General features: G+C 43.7%; 2 protein-coding genes across 2 annotated transcripts in view; one reads left to right on the top strand and one right to left on the bottom strand.

Moving 5' to 3' along the window:
• The window catches only part of dusp16 (dual specificity phosphatase 16), a 29,434-nt gene extending 25,239 nt beyond the window's left edge, over nucleotides 1-4,195 (top strand). Inside the window, exon 5 of the mRNA XM_041873112.2 lies at nucleotides 1,240-4,195. Coding sequence (XP_041729046.2) covers nucleotides 1,240-2,518 — 1,279 coding nt within the window. The 3' untranslated portion in view covers nucleotides 2,519-4,195. The remainder of the gene's footprint in view (nucleotides 1-1,239) is intronic.
• A 732-nt stretch (nucleotides 4,196-4,927) lies between these two features.
• On the bottom strand, nucleotides 4,928-20,399 carry LOC121560053. Its single transcript, XM_045217349.1, has 5 exons — nucleotides 20,393-20,399; nucleotides 8,836-8,967; nucleotides 8,412-8,519; nucleotides 8,051-8,236; nucleotides 4,928-7,848 (listed from the first exon to the last, which is right to left on the bottom strand). Exons 1-5 carry the CDS (start codon nucleotides 20,397-20,399, stop codon nucleotides 7,283-7,285), a joined length of 999 nt encoding a protein of 332 aa, XP_045073284.1. The 3' UTR covers nucleotides 4,928-7,282.
• Nucleotides 20,400-22,227: the final 1,828 nt, after the last annotated feature.

Here is a 22,227-nt window from a genome sequence, read left to right as displayed (position 1 = left end):
AATGAACACAGTGCACTGTGAGGAGCTCTGTCCTCCTGAATGAACACAGTGCACTGTGAGGGGCTCTGTCCTCCTGAATGAACACAGTGCACTGTGAGGGGCTCTGTCCTCCTGAATGAACACAGTGCACTGTGAGGGGCTCTGTCCTCCTGAATGAACACAGTGCACTGTGAGGGGCTCTGTCCTCCTGAATGAACACAGTGCACTGTGAGGGGCTCTGTCCTCCTGAATGAACACAGTGCACTGTGAGGGGCTCTGTCCTCCTGAATGAACACAGTGCACTGTGAGGGGCTATGTCCTCCTGAATGAACACAGTGCACTGTGAGGGGCTCTGTCCTCCTGAATGAACACAGTGCACTGTGAGGGGCTCTGTCCTCCTGAATGAACACAGTGCACTGTGAGGGGCTCTGTCCTCCTGAATGAACACAGTGCACTGTGAGGGGCTCTGTCCTCCTGAATGAACACAGTGCACTGTGAGGAGCTCTGTCCTCCTGAATGAACACAGTGCACTGTGAGGGGCTCTGTCCTCCTGAATGAACACAGTGCACTGTGAGGGGCTCTGTCCTCCTGAATGAACACAGTGCACTGTGAGGGGCTCTGTCCTCCTGAATGAACACAGTGCACTGTGAGGGGCTCTGTCCTCCTGAATGAACACAGTGCACTGTGAGGGGCTCTGTCCTCCTGAATGAACACAGTGCACTGTGAGGGGCTCTGTCCTCCTGAATGAACACAGTGCACTGTGAGGGGCTCTGTCCTCCTGAATGAACACAGTGCACTGTGAGGGGCTCTGTCCTCCTGAATGAACACAGTGCACTGTGAGGGGCTCTGTCCTCCTGAATGAACACAGTGCACTGTGAGGGGCTCTGTCCTCCTGAATGAACACAGTGCACTGTGAGGGGCTCTGTCCTCCTGAATGAACACAGTGCACTGTGAGGGGCTCTGTCCTCCTGAATGAACACAGTGCACTGTGAGGGGGTCTGTCCTCCTGAATGAACACAGTGCACTGTGAGGGGGTCTGTCCTCCTGAATGAACACAGTGCACTGTGAGGGGCTCTGTCCTCCTGAATGAACACAGTGCACTGTGAGGGGCTCTGTCCTCCTGAATGAACACAGTGCACTGTGAGGGGCTCTGTCCTCCTGAATGATATCTTGACCCTCTAGGTTTTCCAACTCTGTAACATCCCAGTGTGTTACATCCTCAGTACTGATGTCCTGTGTGTTTCTGTCTTTCCTCTCCAGGTTCGTGAAGGAGAAGAGGCCCACCATCTCTCCTAACTTCAACTTCCTGGGTCAGCTGCTGGACTTTGAGAAGAAGATCAAGACTCCTGGAAGGTCGGAGGTCAGAGAGACCATTGGGGTCCAACCCTCTCCCCTCCTCCACCCCCCACTGGAGCAGGACCCCCCTACCCCTACCCCTACCCCCAGCCCCCCAGACCTTGCCCTGGCACAGCTGGAGCCCCTGACCCTACCGTGTGTCTTGGCCCCCTGGCCCCCAGAGGAGAGGCTCCTGGTCCAGGCTCTGCAGGGGCTCCAAGGCCTCCAGCTGGACCAGGGGACGGAAGACGGCGCCGCCCGGCTGAAAAGGTCCTTCTCTCTGGACATCAAGTCGTACGGGGAGCCAGGAGGCTGCAGCAGCGCCCCCATGAGGCCTTACCCCCACCCCGCACCCCACCCCGAAGACCAAGAGTATTATAAACCATCCGGGAGCTTCAAGGAGCCTGCTAGTAAACCGTGTCAGTTCTCTCCTGTGGAGGAGGTGTCGGAGCAGTCGACACCAGAACAGAGCCCTGACAAGGAGCAGGCCGACAGCCCCACAGACCCTGCTGCTACCTCTGCTCCTCCTGTAGTCTCCACCACAACCATCACCTCCTCCTCCTCCTCCTCCTCCTCCTCCATCACCTCCTCCTCCTCCTCCTCCTCCTCCTCCTCCTCCTCCTCCTCCACCACTACCGGTACTACCACCTCCAACCAGCCCAGCCAGGCTCAGCCTCCTCCACCTCCCCTCTCCTGTTCCCAGCAGCTCCACCGTAGTGGCAGTATGGAGGAGAGCCCTAACCACACTGGCTTCCTGTTCGGCCTATCACGTTCCCAGCAGCACCTGTCCAAGCCCGCGCCTAACCTAGGCTCCGCCTTGAAGGGCTGGCACTCTGACATCCTATTGGGTCCCGTCGCCGTGTCGTCGGGGGGGTGGTACCTCTCCGAGTCACACCGCTTCTACTCCACCTCCGCCATTTTAGGAGGCGGGGCCAACATTCTTGGGGGCGGCAGCGTGGCGGCGTACAGCGTGAGCCAGGGGTTGGAGGAGGTGAGGCGACGCGGGCGGCAGAGGAACGGCGCCCACGGGGACTCACGGAGGAGCTGGCACGAGGAGAGCACCTTGGAGAAGCAGCTGAAGAGGCGAAGCTGTCAGATGGAGATTGGAGACAGGATGAGAGGAGGAGGGGAGAGTCGATCCAGAGAGGAGATGGGGAGTCAGAGCAGCTTCTCGGGAAGCATGGAGGTCATAGAGGTGTCCTGAGACTCCAAGGGACATTCAATATGGACCCCAGTCCACCCATTACGGCATCATTGATTTGAGTATATTCTCTGGTCTCCACTGCTCCCAGCACGACCCAACATCCTCAGATCAGACCAGTCCCATGTTGAGGGGAAAGACTTGTTATGGACCCATCTTGTGATCCCACTAGGGAATTGAACCTTGAACTGATCTAGCGGCACTACGCGTCCCGACAGTTGGCATTAATGTAGTTGAACTTTGACCTGGAAGCAGAAAGCAGCTGTGTGATGATGATGATGATGACGATGATGACGAATGTGATGAAGAGGACTGAGACAAACTTGAGTGTTCATCATTTTCATTTAATTTCTGAATGTTGCTGATCGTCATCAACAGCAGTAGATGTCTGCCTGACGTTGGATACATGGAGCTTTTCTGAAGCCCTAAGAAGTCTTTATGAAGAACGGGATCAGAGACGGATCCCTGATATCCCTCTGTCAAATCATCCAGTACCTCACACATCCAAATGAGAGGGTTCTCCTGTCCCTCTGTCTCCCTGATATCCCTCTGTCAAATCATCCAGTACCTCACACATCCAAATGAGAGGGTTCTCCTGTCCCTCTGTCTCCCTGATATCCCTCTGTCAAATCATCCAGTACCTCACACATCCAACTGAGAGGGTTCTCCTGCCCCTCTGTCTCCCTGATATCCCTCTGTCAAATCATCCAGTACCTCACACATCCAAATGAGAGGGTTCTCCTGTCCCTCTGTCTCCCTGATATCCCTCTGTCAAACCATCCAGTACCTCACACATCCAAATGAGAGGGTTCTCCTGTCCCTCTGTCTCCCTGATATCCCTCTGTCAAATCATCCAGTACCTCACACATCCAACTGAGAGGGTTCTCCTGCCCCTCTGTCTCCCTGATATCCCTCTGTCAAATCATCCAGTACCTCACACATCCAAATGAGAGGGTTCTCCTGCCCCTCTGTCTTCGTCCTCTGATGTTGGAGCTCATTGACAATTCAAATCTCAGGTCTTATTTGAGCAGCAGGAAAAGATGCCTGAACGACTGAACAGTTCCTGAACAGTTCCTGAATGGCTCAGTTGGTAGAGCATGGCGCTTGCACCCCAGGGGAGTGGGTTCGATTCCCGGGGCCCACCCATACGTATAATGTATGCACGCATGACTGTAAGTCACTTTGGATAAAAGCGCTAAATATTATTAACGAACGGTGTGGTTGTGGGTTTTGTCTGATATGGTTTGGTAAAGGAATGATGTAATGATTTGATACCTGTGGTAAAGGCATGATGTAATGATTTGATACCTGTGCTGAAGGCATGATGTAATGATTTGATACCTGTGCTGAAGGAATGATGTAATGATTTGATACCTGTGCTGAAGGAATTATGTAATGATTTGATACCTGTGCTGAAGGCCTTTGAGTAAGTTCTACCACTTCAGCTGTCCTGAGATCAGTGGTCCCATCCCTGACCCAAAGCTGAACCCTGTCCTGAGACATGCTTCTGTTCAGCTCCCACAGTGTGTGGACATGTGTGAGAGGTAGTAGGTCAGTTATGGGGTTGTTGTTGCTGTGTCAGAATATAGTTAGCTTTACTTTTGGACAATGTGGACATTTGGATGAAGTTAATAAGCAGTAAGATGTATGTTGACTGTTGAAATAAAATCAGAAACGCTACGCGCGTGGTTTATTTTCTAACGTTTACTTTGACACACTGTAATACAATCCTTTACGTTATCAATGTCCAGGAAGATGTGTTTTATTCACCGGCATACAGAACACAGCTATAAAGGACACTTTACAGTATGAATCATTCATCACCACTTGAGTCTCTACAGTTGACATGGTCTATGGTTGAACCCTGCTTCTAGCCCTCTAAAGTTATATTAGGTCTATGGTTGAACCCTGCTTCTAGCCCTCTAAAGTTATATTAGGTCTATGGTTGAACCCTGCTTCTAGCTCTCTAAAGTTATATTAGGTCTATGGTTGAACCCTGCTTCTAGCCCTCTAAAGTTATATTAGGTCTATGGTTGAACCCTGCTTCTAGCCCTCTAAAGTTATATTAGGTCTATGGTTGAACCCTGCTTCTAGCCCTCTAAAGTTATATTAGGTCTATGGTTGAACCCTGCTTCTAGCTCTCTAAAGTTATATTAGGTCTATGGTTGAACCCTGCTTCTAGCCCTCTAAAGTTATATTAGGTCTATGGTTGAACCCTGCTTCTAGCCCTCTAAAGTTATATTAGGTCTATGGTTGAACCCTGCTTCTAGCCCTCTAAAGTTATATTAGGTCTATGGTTGAACCCTGCTTCTAGCCCTCTAAAGTTATATTAGGTCTATGGTTGAACCCTGCTTCTAGCCCTCTAAAGTTATATTAGGTCTATGGTTGAACCCTGCTTCTAGCCCCTCTAAAGTTATATTAGGTCTATGGTTGAACCCTGCTTCTAGCCCTCTAAAGTTATATTAGGTCTATGGTTGAACCCTGCTTCTAGCCCTCTAAAGTTATATTAGGTCTATGGTTGAACTCTGCTTCTAGCCCTCTAAAGTTATATTAGGTCTATGGTTGAACCCTGCTTCTAGCTCTCTAAAGTTATATTAGGTCTATGGTTGAACCCTGCTTCTAGCTCTCTAAAGTTATATTAGGTCTATGGATGAACCCTGCCTCTAGCTCTCTAAAGTTATATTAGGTCTATGGTTGAACCCTGCTTCTAGCTCTCTAAAGTTATATTAGGTCTATGGTTGAACCCTGCTTCTAGCCCTCTAAAGTTATATTAGGTCTATGGTTGAACCCTGCTTCTAGCCCTCTAAAGTTATATTAGGTATATGGTTGAACCCTGCTTCTAGCCCTCTAAAGTTATATTAGGTATATGGTTGAACCCTGCTTCTAGCTCTAAAGTTATATTAGGTCTATGGTTGAACCCTGCTTCTAGCCCTCTAAAGTTATATTAGGTCTATGGTTGAACCCTGCTTCTAGCCCTCTAAAGTTATATTAGGTCTATGGTTGAACCCTGCTTCTAGCCCTCTAAAGTTATATTAGGTCTATGGTTGAACCCTGCTTCTAGCCCTATAAAGTTATATTAGGTCTATGGTTGAACCCTGCTTCTAGCCCTCTAAAGTTATATTAGGTCTATGGTTGAACCCTGCTTCTAGCCCTCTAAAGTTATATTAGGTCTATGGTTGAACCCTGCTTCTAGCCCTCTAAAGTTATTAGGTCTATGGTTGAACCCTGCTTCTAGCTCTCTAAAGTTATATTAGGTCTATGGTTGAACCCTGCTTCTAGCCCTATAAAGTTATATTAGGTCTATGGTTGAACCCTGCTTCTAGCCCTCTAAAGTTATATTAGGTCTATGGTTGAACCGTGCTTCTAGCCCTCTAAAGTTATATTAGGTCTATGGTTGAACCCTGCTTCTAGCCCACTAAAGTTATATTAGGTCTATGGTTGAACCCTGCTTCTAGCCCTCTAAAGTTATATTAGGTCTATGGTTGAACCCTGCTTCTAGCCCTCTAAAGTTATATTAGGTCTATGGTTGAACCCTGCTTCTAGCCCTCTAAAGTTATATTAGGTCTATGGTTGAACCCTGCTTCTAGCCCTATAAAGTTATATTAGGTCTATGGTTGAACCCTGCTTCTAGCCCTCTAAAGTTATATTAGGTCTATGGTTGAACCCTGCTTCTAGCCCTCTAAAGTTATATTAGGTCTATGGTTGAACCCTGCTTATAGCCCTCTAAAGTTATTAGGTCTATGGTTGAACCCTGCTTCTAGCCCTCTAAAGTTATATTAGGTCTATGGTTGAACCCTGCTTCTAGCCCTCTAAAGTTATATTAGGTATATGGTTGAACCCTGCTTCTAGCCCTCTAAAGTTATATTAGGTCTATGGTTGAACCCTGCTTCTAGCCCTATAAAGTTATATTAGGTCTATGGTTGAACCCTGCTTCTAGCCCTCTAAAGTTATATTAGGTCTATGGTTGAACCCTGCTTCTAGCTCTCTAAAGTTATATTAGGTATATGGTTGAACCCTGCTTCTAGCCCTCTAAAGTTATATTAGGTCTATGGTTGAACCCTGCTTCTAGCCCTCTAAAGTTATATTAGGTCTATGGTTGAACCCTGCTTCTAGCCCTCTAAAGTTATATTAGGTCTATGGTTGAACCCTGCTTCTAGCCCTATAAAGTTATATTAGGTCTATGGTTGAACCCTGCTTCTAGCCCTCTAAAGTTATATTAGGTCTATGGTTGAACCCTGCTTCTAGCCCTCTAGAGTTATATTAGATCTATGGTTGAACCCTGCTTCTAGCCCTCTAAAGTTATATTAGGTCTATGGTTGAACCCTGCTTCTAGCCCTATAAAGTTATATTAGGTTTATGGTTGAACCCTGCTTCTAGCTCTCTAAAGTTATATTAGGTCTATGGTTGAACCCTGCTTCTAGCCCTCTAAAGTTATATTAGGTCTATGGTTGAACCCTGCTTCTAGCTCTCTAAAGTTATATTAGGTCTATGGTTGAACCCTGCTTCTAGCCCTCTAAAGTTATATTAGGTCTATGGTTGAACCCTGCTTCTAGCTCTCTAAAGTTATATTAGGTCTATGGTTGAACCCTGCTTCTAGCCCTCTAAAGTTATATTAGGTCTATGGTTGAACCCTGCTTCTAGCCCTCTAAAGTTATATTAGGTCTATGGTTGAACCCTGCTTCTAGCCCTCTAAAGTTATATTAGGTCTATGGTTGAACCCTGCTTCTAGCCATCTAAAGTTATTAGGTCTATGGTTGAACCCTGCTTCTAGCTCTCTTCTCTACTTCCTGTGATGTAATGAGGACCTCTACTTCCTGTGATGTGATGAGGACCTCTACTTACTGTGATGTGATGAGGACCTCTACTTACTGTGATGTAATGAGGACCTCTACTTCCTGTGATGTGATGACGATCTCTACTTACTGTGATGTGATGAGGACCTCTACTTACTGTGATGTAATGAGGACCTCTACTTACTGTGATGTAATGAGGACCTCTACTTACTGTGATGTAATGGCCTCTACTTCCTGTGATGTGATGGTCTCTACTTACTGTGATGTGATGAGGACCTCTACTTACTGTGATGTAATGGCCTCTACTTCCTGTGATGTGATGACGATCTCTACTTACTGTGATGTGATGAGGACCTCTACTTACTGTGATGTAATGAGGACCTCTACTTACTGTGATGTAATGAGGACCTCTACTTACTGTGATGTAATGGCCTCTACTTCCTGTGATGTGATGACGATCTCTACTTACTGTGATGTAATGAGGACCTCTACTTACTGTGATGTAATGAGGACCTCTACTTACTGTGATTTGATGAGGACCTCTGCTTACTGTGATGGCCTCTACTTACTGTGATGTAATGGCCTCTACTTCCTGTGATGTGATGACGATCTCTACTTACTGTGATGTGATGAGGACCTCTACTTACTGTGATGTAATGAGGACCTCTACTTACTGTGATGTAATGGCCTCTACTTCCTGTGATGTGATGACGATCTCTACTTACTGTGATGTAATGAGGACCTCTACTTACTGTGATGTAATGAGGACCTCTACTTACTGTGATGTAATGGCCTCTACTTCCTGTGATGTGATGACGATCTCTACTTACTGTGATGTGATGAGGACCTCTACTTACTGTGATGTAATGAGGACCTCTACTTACTGTGATGTAATGAGGACCTCTACTTACTGTGATGTAATGAGGACCTCTACTTACTGTGATGGCCTCTACTTACTGTGATGTAATGAGGACTTCTACTTACTGTGATGTGATGGTCTCTACTTACTGTGATGTGATGGTCTCTACTTACTGTGATGTTATGAGGACCTCTACTTACTGTGATGTAATGAGGACCTCTACTTACTGTGATTTGATGAGGACCTCTACTTACTGTGATGTAATGAGGACCTCTACTTACTGTGATGTAATGAGGACCTCTACTTACTGTGATGTAATGAGGACCTCTACTTACTGTGATTTGATGAGGACCTCTGCTTACTGTGATGGCCTCTACTTACTGTGATGTAATGAGGATCTCTACTTACTGTGATGTAATGAGGACCTCTACTTACTGTGATGTAATGAGGACCTCTACTTACTGTGATGTAATGAGGACCTCTACTTACTGTGATGTAATGAGGACCTCTACTTACTGTGATGTAATGAGGATCTCTACTTACTGTGATGTAATGAGGACCTCTACTTACTGTGATGTAATGAGGACCTCTACTTACTGTGATGTAATGAGGACCTCTACTTACTGTGATGTAATGAGGACCTCTACTTACTGTGATGTAATGAGGACCTCTACTTACTGTGATGTAATGAGGACCTCTACTTACTGTGATGTAATGAGGACCTCTACTTACTGTGATGTAATGAGGACCTCTACTTACTGTGATGTGATGAGGACCTCTACTTACTGTGATGGCCTCTACTTACTGTGATGTAATGAGGACCTCTACTTACTGTGATGTGATGGCCTCTACTTACTGTGATGTAATGAGGACTTCTACTTACTGTGATGTGATGGTCTCTACTTACTGTGATGTGATGGTCTCTACTTACTGTGATGTTATGAGGACCTCTATTTACTGTGATGTAATGAGGACCTCTACTTACTGTGATTTGATGAGGACCTCTGCTTACTGTGATGGCCTCTACTTACTGTGATGTAATGAGGACCTCTGCTTACTGTGATGTAATGAGGACTTCTACTTACTGTGATGTAATGAGGACCTCTACTTACTGTGATGTAATGAGGACCTCTACTTACTGTGATGTAATGAGGACCTCTACTTACTGTGATGTAATGAGGACCTCTACTTACTGTGATGTAATGAGGACCTCTACTTACTGTGATGTAATGAGGACCTCTACTTACTGTGATGTAATGAGGACCTCTACTTACTGTGATGTAATGAGGACCTCTACTTACTGTGATGTAATGAGGACCTCTACTTACTGTGATGTAATGAGGACCTCTACTTACTGTGATGTGATGAGGACCTCTACTTACTGTGATGTAATGAGGACCTCTACTTCCTGTGATGTGATGAGGACCTCTAGTGGTATTATGTTGTTACTAAAAAAGATGGAACGTGTGTGTGTGTGTCCAGGGCCGGTTTCCCATAGCGAAGGAATTTATGCTTACGAATGTTTTAATGATGCATCTTTCCTCCCACAACGGGCGAAGATGTAACATGCGTTTCCCAAAAGACCACGCAGAAGTAACTAGCCGTCGCTAAGCGCTTCGTTGAATCATGTGTCCATACTGGTAGGATTGAAAGAAAGGCAGCGCTGCTCTCGGATCAGCCTTCTCCATTCAAATCGTTCCTTAATATAATTATTTAACAATACTGAAGACGGATCTGCTCCTAGAGAGATATTACCACCTACGTTTGCAAATATTGAGATGGCTTATTCTAATGCTTAGGCTACCCAATAAAAATGTACTAAATATTTTTCAGACATCATTGCGCACATTAGGCTACACACGAAATACAGAGTAGCCTACAAGTAGAAATATATAACTCAATTGATTGAACATGAAATGTATTTACAGTTGAAGTCGGAAGTTTACATACACCTTAGCCAAATACATTTAAACTCAGTTTCACAATTCCTGACATTTAATCCTAGTAAAAGTTCTCTGTCTTAGGTCAGTTAGGATCACCACTTTATATAAGAATGTGAAATGTCAGAATAATAGTAGAGAGAGATTTATTTCAGCTTTTATTTATTTCGTCACATTCCCAGTGGGTCAGAAGTTTACATACACTCAATTAGTATTTGGTAGCATTGGCTTAAATTGTTTAACTTGGGTCAAACATTTTGGGTAGCCTTCCACAAGCTTCCCACAATAAGTTGGGTGAATTTTGGCCCATTCCTCCTGACAGAGCTGGTGTAACTGAGTCAGGTTTGTAGGCCTCCTTGCTTGCACACGCTTTTTCAATTCTGCCCACAAATTTTCTATAGGATTGAGGTCAGGGCTTTGTGATGGCCACTCCAATACCTTGACTTTGTTGTCCTTAAGCCATTTTGCCACAACTTTGGAAGTATGCTTGGGGTCGTTGTCCATTTGGAAGACCCATTTGCGACCAAGCTTTAACTTCCTGACTGATGTCTTGAGATGTTGCTTCTATATATCCACATAATTTTCCTTCCCCATGATGCCATCTATTTTGTGAAGTGCACCAGTCCCTCCTGCAGCAAAGCACCCCCACAGCATGATGCTGCCACCTCCGTGCTTCACGGTTGGGATGGTGTTCTTCGGCTTGCAAGCAACCTCCTTTTTCCTCCAAACATAACGATGGTCATTATGGCCTAACAGTTCTATTTTTGTTTCATCAGACCAGAGGACATTTCTCCAAAAAGTAAGATCTTTGTCCCCATGTGCAGTTTCAAACCGTAGTCTGGCTTTTTTATGGCAGTTTTGGAACAGTGGCTTCTTCCTTGCTGAGCGGCCTTTCAGGTTATGTTGATATAGGACTCGTTTTACTGTGGATATAGATACCTTTGTACCTGTTTCCTCCAGCATCTTCACAAGGTCCTTTGCTGTTGTTCTGGGATTGATTTGCACTTTTCGCACCAAAGTACATTCATCTCTAGGAGACAGAACGCGTCTCCTTCCTGAGTGGTATGACGGCTGCGTGGTCCCATGGTGTTTATACTTACGTACTATTGTTTGTACAGATGAACGTGGTACCTTCAGGCGTTTGGAAATTGCTCCCAAGGATGAACCAGACTTGTGGATGTCTACAATTTCTTTTCTGAGGTCTTGGCTGATTTCTTTTGACTTTCCCATGATGTCAAGCAAAGAGGCACTGAGTTTGAAGGTAGGCCTTGAAATACATCCACAGGTACGCCTCCAATTGACTCAAATGATGTCAATTAGCCTATCAGAAGCATCTAAAGCCATGACATCATTTTCTGGAATTTTCCAAGCTGTTTAAAAAGGCACAGTCAACTTAGTGTATGTAAACTTCTGACCCACTGGAATTGTGATACAGTGAATTATAAGTGAAATAATCTGTCTGTAAACAATTGTTGGAAAAATTACTTGTGTCATGCACAAAGTAGATGTCCTAACCGACTTGCCAAAACTATAGTTTGTTAACAAGAAATTTGTGGAGTGGTTGAAAAACGAGTTTTAATGACTCCAACCTAAATGTATGTAAACTTCCGACTTCAACTGTAAATAGGATTGAAATAGGTTTATAGTCTACTGTATTTATATTTTTATGCAGTCATCTCGGTTTTCATTTGAAGCATTTTTTTTTAATCTAACTTGTTTTTATGAATTGCAACTTTGTATTTGTAGTCAACTTTGTTCTGAGGTTATCGGCGGTCACAGAGAGACGGATAAACCATGTGATTCTATGTTTATCTGAGATCTTTTGTGTATAAAGTATCTAATGACGCACTTAGCTGTTCTGAGAGGCAGGCGGTAGATTAGGCCTACGAGCATTTTCAAGTGCAACATTAATACCGATGGTTTTAGGGAAACAGCGCAGATATTAAAGGATGCTCCTATAAAGGTTTGAACGATGAATTTAGCCTTAAAATGTTTTGGGACATTTTTATTTAACCAGGAAAAGGGCTCATTGAGATTTGAAATCTCTTTTTCAAGAGAGTCCTGGCCAAGATAGACAGCATCAAGTCATTACACAATTACAGACAGACAACATGAACAACTACATTTTTGTCATTTAGCAGACGCTCTTATCCAGAGCGATTAGGGTTAAGTGCCTTGCTCAGGGGCACATCGACAGATTTTTCACCTAGTGGACTCAGGGATTAGAACCAGCGACCTTTCGGTTACTGGCACAACGCTCTTAACCACTAAGCTACCTGCCGCCACAACTTCAAGTAATCTAGTAAACATCCATAGAAATCACAGGAGTATAACGAAATCATAAAACAGCTATTTAAAAACATTGACAGGTCAAGGAATCAGCCTCCAAATCCTTCATCAATGATTTAAAAACACCAATCGGGACAAGTTCTTCCAGTTGAAAACTATTTTGTTAGGCGTTCCAAGCCGATGGCGCAGAGTACAGAAAAGCCATTTTACCAAATTCAGTTTCGGACATTTGGAACAGTTAGCAGGATAAAGTCCTGCCAACGAAGAGAGCACCCACCACATTTCTGAAGAATAAAAATGCCCAGATAAAATGGTAGTAAACCCAAAATGGCTTTGTAAATAAAAGTATACCAGTGACTGAGCCTACGAGTGGCTAGAGAAGGCCAGCCAACCCTGGTATATAAAGTGCAGTGGTGTGTAAGGGTTTTACAGTTTAAAATAAATCTCAATGCTCCATGTTAAAGGGTGTCAATTGATCTGAAACACTGAGCGGAAGCGTTCATGTATAAAATATCTCCATAGTCTAGTATAGGCTGATACTGATATATAGGCATACATGTAGCTGATACTAGCCTCCTTCTGGTTTCAAAAGAAAAACAGGCCTTATTCCTAAAATAAAATCCCTACTTCAGCTTCAATTTTTTTTGTAAGTTGTTGAAATATGCAATTTAAAAGTGAGGCCGTCATCGATTTTAAAATTCCCAGATATTTCTATGAGGTTTCAGCCTCAATCTCACTGCCCTGCCAGGTAGTAATAGGTGAAAGGTTCTTGCTTTAGAAAACACCATTCGTTTAGTTGTGTCAGCTGTTGAGGATAAGCTTCTATTGACACAAGGTATGTCCAGCAGTATAAAAAGCAGTTTGCAAGTTCTGGAAAAGCTTTTGTGAGAGACGAGGCACAACAATAAATAGCAGTATCAGCGTAAAAAGTGAAGTTGCAAATTTTTTGTCTAAATTATTTATACAAATAGTGAATAAGAGGGGACCAAGTACAGAGCCCTGGGGCACACCATTACAGACAGACCATTACAGACAGACCATTTAACAGACAGACCATTACAGACAGACCATTACAGACAGACCATTACAGACAGACCATTACAGACAGACCATTACAGACAGACCATTTAACAGACAGACCATTACAGACAGCATTACAGACAGACCATTACAGACAGACCATTACAGACAGACCATTACAGACAGACCATTACAGACAGACCATTACAGAGAGACCATTACAGACAGACCATTTAACAGACAGACCATTACAGACAGACCATTACAGACAGACCATTACAGACAGACCATTACAGACAGACCGTTACAGAGAGACCATTACAGACAGACCATTTAACAGACAGACCATTACAGACAGACCATTACAGACAGACCATTACAGACAGACCATTACAGACAGACCGTTACAGACAGACCATTACAGACAGACCATTACAGACAGACCATTACAGGCAGACCATTACAGACAGACCATTACAGACAGACCATTACAGACAGACCATTACAGACAGACCATTACAGACAGACCATTTAACAGACAGACCATTACAGACAGACCATTACAGACAGACCATTACAGACAGACCATTACAGACAGACCATTACAGACAGACCGTTACAGACAGACCGTTACAGACAGACCGTTACAGACAGACCATTACAGACAGACCATTACAGACAGACCATTACAGACAGACCATTACAGACAGACAGACCATTACAGACAGACCATTACAGACAGACCATTACAGACAGACCATTACAGACAGACCATTACAGACAGACCATTACAGACAGACCATTACAGACAGGCCATTACAGACAGACCATTACAGACAGACCATTACAGACAGACCATTACAGACAGACCATTACAGACAGACCATTACAGACAGACCATTACAGACAGGCCATTACAGACAGACCATTACAGACAGACCATTACAGACAGACCATTACAGACAGACCATTACAGACAGACCATTACAGACAGACCATTACAGACACACAATTACAGACAGACCATTACAGACAGACCATTACAGACAGACCATTACAGACAGACCGTTACAGACAGACCGTTACAGACAGACCGTTACAGACAGACCGTTACAGACAGACCGTTACAGACAGACCATTACAGACAGACCATTACAGACAGACCATTACAGACAGACCATTACAGACAGACCATTACAGACAGACCATTTAACAGACAGACCATTACAGACAGACCATTACAGACAGACCATTACAGACAGACCATTACAGACAGACCATTACAGACACCATTACAGACAGACCATTACAGACAGACCATTACAGACAGACCATTACAGACAGACCATTACAGACAGACCATTACAGACAGACCATTACAGACACACCATTACAGACAGACCATTACAGACAGACCATTACAGACACACCATTACAGACAGACCATTACAGACAGACCATTACAGACAGACCATTATAGACAGACAATTACAGACAGACCATTACAGACAGACCATTACAGGCAGACCATTACAGACAGACCATTACAGACAGACCATTTAACAGACAGACCATTACAGACAGACCATTACAGACAGACCATTACAGGCAGACCATTACAGACAGACCATTACAGACACACCATTACAGACAGACCATTACAGACAGACCATTACAGACAGACCATTACAGACACACCATTACAGACAGACCATTACAGACAGACCATTACAGACAGACCATTACAGACACACCATTACAGACACACCATTACAGACACACCATTACAGACAGACCATTACAGACAGACCATTACAGACAGACCATTACAGACAGACCATTACAGACACACCATTACAGACAGACCATTACAGACAGACCATTACAGACAGACCATTACAGACAGACCATTACAGACAGACCATTACAGACAGACCATTACAGACAGACCATTACAGACAGACCATTACAGACACACCATTACAGACAGACCATTACAGACAGACCATTACAGACAGACCATTACAGACAGACCATTACAGACACACCATTACAGACAGACCATTACAGACAGACCATTACAGACACACCATTACAGACAGACCATTACAGACAGACCATTACAGACAGACCATTACAGACAGACCATTACAGACAGACCATTACAGACAGACCATTACAGACACACCATTACAGACAGACCATTACAGACAGACCATTACAGACAGACCATTACAGACAGACCATTACAGACAGACCATTACAGACACACCATTACAGACACACCATTACAGACAGACCATTACAGACAGACCATTACAGGCAGACCAGTACAGACAGACCATTACAGACAGACCATTACAGACAGACCATTACAGACAGACCATTACAGACAGACCATTACAGACAGACCATTACAGACACACCATTACAGACACACCATTACAGACAGACCATTACAGACAGACCATTACAGACAGACCATTACAGACAGACCATTACAGACAGACCATTTAACAGACAGACCATTACAGGCAGACCATTACAGACAGACCATTACAGACAGACCATTACAGACAGACCATTACAGACACACCATTACAGACAGACCATTACAGACAGACCATTACAGACACACCATTACAGACAGACCATTACAGACAGACCATTACAGACAGACCATTACAGACACACCATTACAGACACACCATTACAGACAGACCATTACAGACAGACCATTACAGACAGACCATTACAGACAGACCATTACAGACACACCATTACAGACACACCATTACAGACAGACCATTACAGACAGACCATTACAGACAGACCATTACAGACACACCATTACAGACACACCATTACAGACAGACCATTACAGACAGACCATTACAGACAGACCATTACAGACAGACCATTACAGACACACCATTACAGACAGACCATTACAGACAGACCATTACAGACAGACCATTACAGACAGACCATTACAGACAGACCATTACAGACAGACCATTACAGACAGACCATTACAGACAGACCATTACAGACAGACCATTACAGACAGACCATTACAGACAGACCATTACAGACACACCATTACAGACAGACCATTACAGACAGACCATTACAGACAGACCATTACAGACAGACCATTACAGACAGACCATTACAGACACACCATTACAGACACACCATTACAGACAGACCATTACAGACAGACCATTACAGACAGACCATTACAGACAGACCATTACAGACACACCATTACAGACAGACCATTACAGACAGACCATTACAGACAGACCATTACAGACAGACCATTACAGACACACCATTACAGACAGACCATTACAGACAGACCATTACAGACAGACCATTACAGACAGACCATTACAGACAGACCATTACAGACAGACCATTTAACAGACAGACCATTTAACAGACAGACCATTTAACAGACAGACCATTACAGACAGACCATTACAGACAGACCATTACAGACAGACCATTACAGACAGACCATTACAGACAGACCATTACAGACAGACCATTACAGACACACCATTACAGACAGACCATTACAGACAGACCATTACAGACAGACCATTACAGACAGACCATTACAGACACACCATTACAGACAGACCATTACAGACAGACCATTACAGACCATTACAGACAGACCATTACAGACAGACCATTACAGACAGACCATTACAGACAGACCATTACAGACAGACCATTTAACAGACAGACCATTACAGACAGACCATTACAGACAGACCATTACAGACAGACCATTACAGACAGACCATTACAGACAGACCATTACAGACAGACCATTTAACAGACAGACCATTTAACAGACAGACCATTACAGACAGACCATTACAGACACACCATTACAGACACACCATTACAGACAGACCATTACAGACAGACCATTACAGACAGACCATTACAGACAGACCATTACAGACAGACCATTTAACAGACAGACCATTTAACAGACAGACCATTACAGACAGACCATTACAGACAGACCATTACAGACAGACCATTACAGACAGACCATTACAGACAGACCATTACAGACACACCATTACAGACAGACCATTACAGACAGACCATTACAGACAGACCATTACAGACAGACCATTACAGACAGACCATTACAGACAGACCATTACAGACAGACCATTTAACAGACAGACCATTTAACAGACAGACCATTACAGACAGACCATTACAGACAGACCATTACAGACAGACCATTACAGACAGACCATTACAGACAGCCCATTACAGACAGACCATTACAGACAGACCATTACAGACAGACCATTTAACAGACAGACCATTACAGACAGACCATTACAGACAGACCATTTAACAGACAGACCATTACAGACAGACCATTACAGACAGACCATTACAGACAGACCATTTAACAGACAGACCATTTAACAGACAGACCATTTAACAGACAGACCATTACAGACAGACCATTACAGACAGACCATTACAGACAGACCATTTAACAGACAGACCATTACAGACAGACCATTAAAGACACACCATTACAGACAGACCATTACAGACAGACCATTTAACAGACATGAGCCCATCACATTGAGAGCATTGAGTTCTATCAGACGGATAGTTACAGTGGGGAAAAAAAGTATTTAGTCAGCCACCAATTGTGCAAGTTCTCCCACTTAAAAAGATGAGAGAGGCCTGTAATTTTCATCATAGGTACACGTCAACTATGACAGACAAATTGAGAAAAGAAAATCCAGAAAATCACATTGTAGGATTTTTTATGAATTTATTTGCAAATTATGGTGGAAAATAAGTATTTGGTCACCCACAAACAAGCAAGATTTCTGGCTCTCACAGACCTGTAACTTCTTCTTTAAGAGGCTCCTCTGTCCTCCACTCGTTACCTGTATTAATGGCACCTGTTTGAACTTGTTTTCAGTATAAAAGACACCTGTCCACAACCTCAAACAGTCACACTCCAAACTCCACTATGGCCAAGACCAAAGAGCTGTCAAATGACACCAGAAACAAAATTGTAGACCTGCACCAGGCTGGGAAGACTGACTCTGCAATAGGTAAGCAGCTTGGTTTGAAGAAATCAACTGTGGGAGCAATTATTAGGAAATGGAAGACATACAAGACCACTGATAATCTCCCTCGATCTGGGGCTCCACGCAAGATCTCACCCCGTGGGGTCAAAATGATCACAAGAACGGTGAGCAAAAATCCCAGAACCACACGGGGGGACCTAGTGAATGACCTGCAGAGAGCTGGGACCAAAGTAACAAAGCCTAACATCAGTAACACACTACGCCGCCAGGGACTCAAATCCTGCAGTGCTAGACGTGTCCCCCTGCTTAAGCCAGTACATGTCCAGGCCCGTCTGAAGTTTGCTAGAGTGCATCCAGAAGAGGATTGGGAGAATGTCATATGGTCAGATGAAACCAAAATATAACTTTTTGGTAAAAACTCAACTCGTCGTGTTTGGAGGACAAAGAATGCTGAGTTGCATCCAAAGAACACCATACCTACTGTGAAGCATGGGAGTGAAAACATCATACTTTGGGGCTGTTTTTCTGCAAAGGGACCAGGACGACTGATCCGTGTAAAGGAAAGAATGAATGGGGCCATGTATCGTGAGATTTTGAGTGAAAACCTCCTTCCATCAGCAAGGGCATTGAAGATGAAACGTGGCTGGGTCTTTCAGCATGACAATGATCCCAAACACACCACCCGGGCAACGAAGGAGTGGCTTCGTAAGAAGCATTTCAAGGTCCTGGAGTCTCCAGATCTCAACCCCATAGAAAATCTTTGGAGGGAGTTGAAAGTCTGTGTTGCCCAGCGACAGCCCCAAAACATCACTGCTCTAGAGGAGATCTGCATGGAGGAATGGGCCAAAATACCAGCAGCAGTGTGTGAAAACCTTGTGAAGACTTACAGAAAACGTTTGACCTGTGTCATTGCCAACAAAGGGTATATAACAAAGTATTGAGAAACTTTTGTTATTGACCAAATACTTATTTTCCACCATAATTTGCAAATAAATTCATAAAAAATCCTACAATGTGATTTTCTGGATTTTTTTTCCTCATTTTGTCTGTCATAGTTGACGTGTACCTATGATGAAAATTACAGGCCTCTCTCATCTTTTTAAGTGGGAGAACTTGCACAATTGGTGGCTGACTAAATACTTTTTTTCCCCACTGTAGCAAACCATGCTACTGCTCCGAAAGACCTACGCTCGACAATCTCTGCCTTAGTATAGCATGATCAACTGTATCAAAAGCCTTAGAGAGATCAATAAAAAGTGAGACACAGCGCTGTTTTTTTTTTTGTCAAGGGCTTCAGTGATATCATTTAAAACCTTCATGGCTGCTGTAATTGTGGTATGCTTCTTCCTGAAGCCCGATTGGTACATTTAAAAAATAGAGTTAGTATATAACAACTATTTTAGCTGTTCACTAACAAGGGTTTCAAGTATTTCTGCCAGAGGTGACAGCTTTGAGATTGGCCTATAATTATTTAAAATAGTTGGATCTCCGACCTTTTTAAAAGTGGTAGGACAAATGCTGATTTCCAGATCCTTGGAATTTCATTACATTCCAGGGTTAGATTGAACAGATATGTAAGTGGTTCAGCTATGAAGTCAGCTGCCAGTTTTAAGAAGATCAGGACCTGCAGCTTTTCTCTGATCTAAGGATTTCAGGGTTTTACGCACCTCCTGCACTGAGAATGGCGAAAAGCTCAAAGTTTGACCAGCTCTGACCGGTTCATCCACACAGGGTTCTACAGAGACAGAAGATACTGAATCAAACAGCCTACCAGATTATACAAAGTGTTCATTGAAACAGTTCAGCATTTCAGTTGTCATCTACAGCAACAGAGTCCTTCAATACACGTGACGGTAATTCATTAACATTACTGTTACCAGACATAGACTTAATAAGCCTTCCAAAGCTTTCTAGGGTCATTCAGGTTATCAGTGGTAACAGACATAAAATATTCAGACTTGGCCTTCCTGAGAAGAGAAGAACACTTGTTTCGTAGCTGTCTAAAAAGAAGCCAATCAGAACATGATTTCCTTGGTTTAGCCCAGGCTAGATTACGTTTGTGAATAATACAGGACAGCTCAGAAAGAAAACCATGGATTATCCCGCCCTTTAACTCTGAACCTGCGGAATGGGGCATGTTTGTTTACTATTTGGAAAAAAACCATAATGAAAGAACTTCAAGGCAGTTTCCACATCAGGAATAAGCTCAATCTTGCTACGGTCAAAATAAAACAAAACATGAAAGAAAGCCTGCTCATTAAAACTCTTAACATTTCTCTTACGAATAAAGCGTGGGTTTGTTTTAGCTACCTTAGTATTTCTAACAGCAACAGCAGCACAATGGTCACTTAAATCATTTCAGAAAACACCAACCGCAGAATATTCATGTGGAACATTTGTCAATATCAAATCAATGAGGGTAGATTTCTCTGGACATTTGAGATTTGGTCGGGTGGGTGAATTAATCAACTGTGTAAGATTCATAGAATTAAAATACATTTTAAAATCATCAGACACAGGCTTTAACCAACACCAGTTGAGACCACCAATCAAGATCATTTCACTGTAAAGAAGTTCAGACATAAGGTGCATCAGAGAAGAAAATGCATAACCGAGAGCAGAGGGCGTCTATAACAGCCAATCACAGTTATAGAGAGACCCTTTGAAACCTCCAGATTCAAAGCAAGAAATTCCAACTGTTTACAAATAGTTTCAGACTTCGCCACACTTACAAGGAATTTAGTCTTTACATATATAGCCACACCCCCACCTTTCTTAACTCGATCAGTGCGATACACATTATAACCATTTATACAAATATCCTTATCAAGAACAGACTTGCTGAGCCAGGTTTCAGAAAACACAATTACATCAGTTGATTTAGCCCAAATCCTAACCCCATCAATTTTAGACAACAGGCGGCATACATTTAAATAAAAAATACCAAGACCAGATCTAGATTTAAAATCAGAGGGGGTTTGGAGACTCTTTTTAATAACCTTGCAGGGCTTCTCTTTTTTAAGAGACCTACAGCAAACCAATTCTACAAGTGAGTTTCCAGACAATACAAAACAGACAATTGGGCCCAGAATGTTCATTGGGAAGTTGCCTGTGTAAATGCAGCCATAGAGATCGTTGGTTCAACGTAATTTCAGTTGAAATGATGTGGAAACAACGTTGATTCAACCAAAACCTTCCATCCTTCTGAACACCCCCCCAGGTTCCCAGGCCAGTGAGATACACCTGATTCAGTCAGTCAGCCCTTCATTGGGCTGGAACCACAGGAGGTTGGTGACACCTTCATTGGGAGGGACGGGCTCCTGGTAATGGCTGGAGCGGAGTATATGGAACGGTATCAAATACATCAAACACATGATTTGATGCCTAAGCATCCTCCACCCACCCGGTGGGTCCACGGTCCCGCCTCCCCGGTTCAGGATCTGTAGCAAGGTGCAGGGGCTGCACACAATTTATCAAGAATACGGTACGGCTCGTGCGCAAACGGCCTGATTGCGGTAGAGGGCGTCGGTGCCATGTCGGCGACGGCGCCTGCAGACCAGGGGGAGGAGGGGAGAGAGAGGGGGAGGAGGGGAGAGAGAGGGGGAGGAGGGAGGGAGGTAAGGAGGGAGGTAAGGAGGACCTTAGTTGGATGAAACAGACCACACATTTGCAAGAGAAGTACCGTACCGTTTACTTAAAACGCTGTTTTCCA

This window comes from Coregonus clupeaformis, unplaced genomic scaffold (assembly GCF_020615455.1).
Source record: "Coregonus clupeaformis isolate EN_2021a unplaced genomic scaffold, ASM2061545v1 scaf1022, whole genome shotgun sequence".
NCBI lineage: Eukaryota > Metazoa > Chordata > Actinopteri > Salmoniformes > Salmonidae > Coregonus > Coregonus clupeaformis.
The sequence above is the reverse complement of the archived record's forward strand: the minus strand, read 5'-3'. Positions and strand labels throughout refer to the sequence as shown.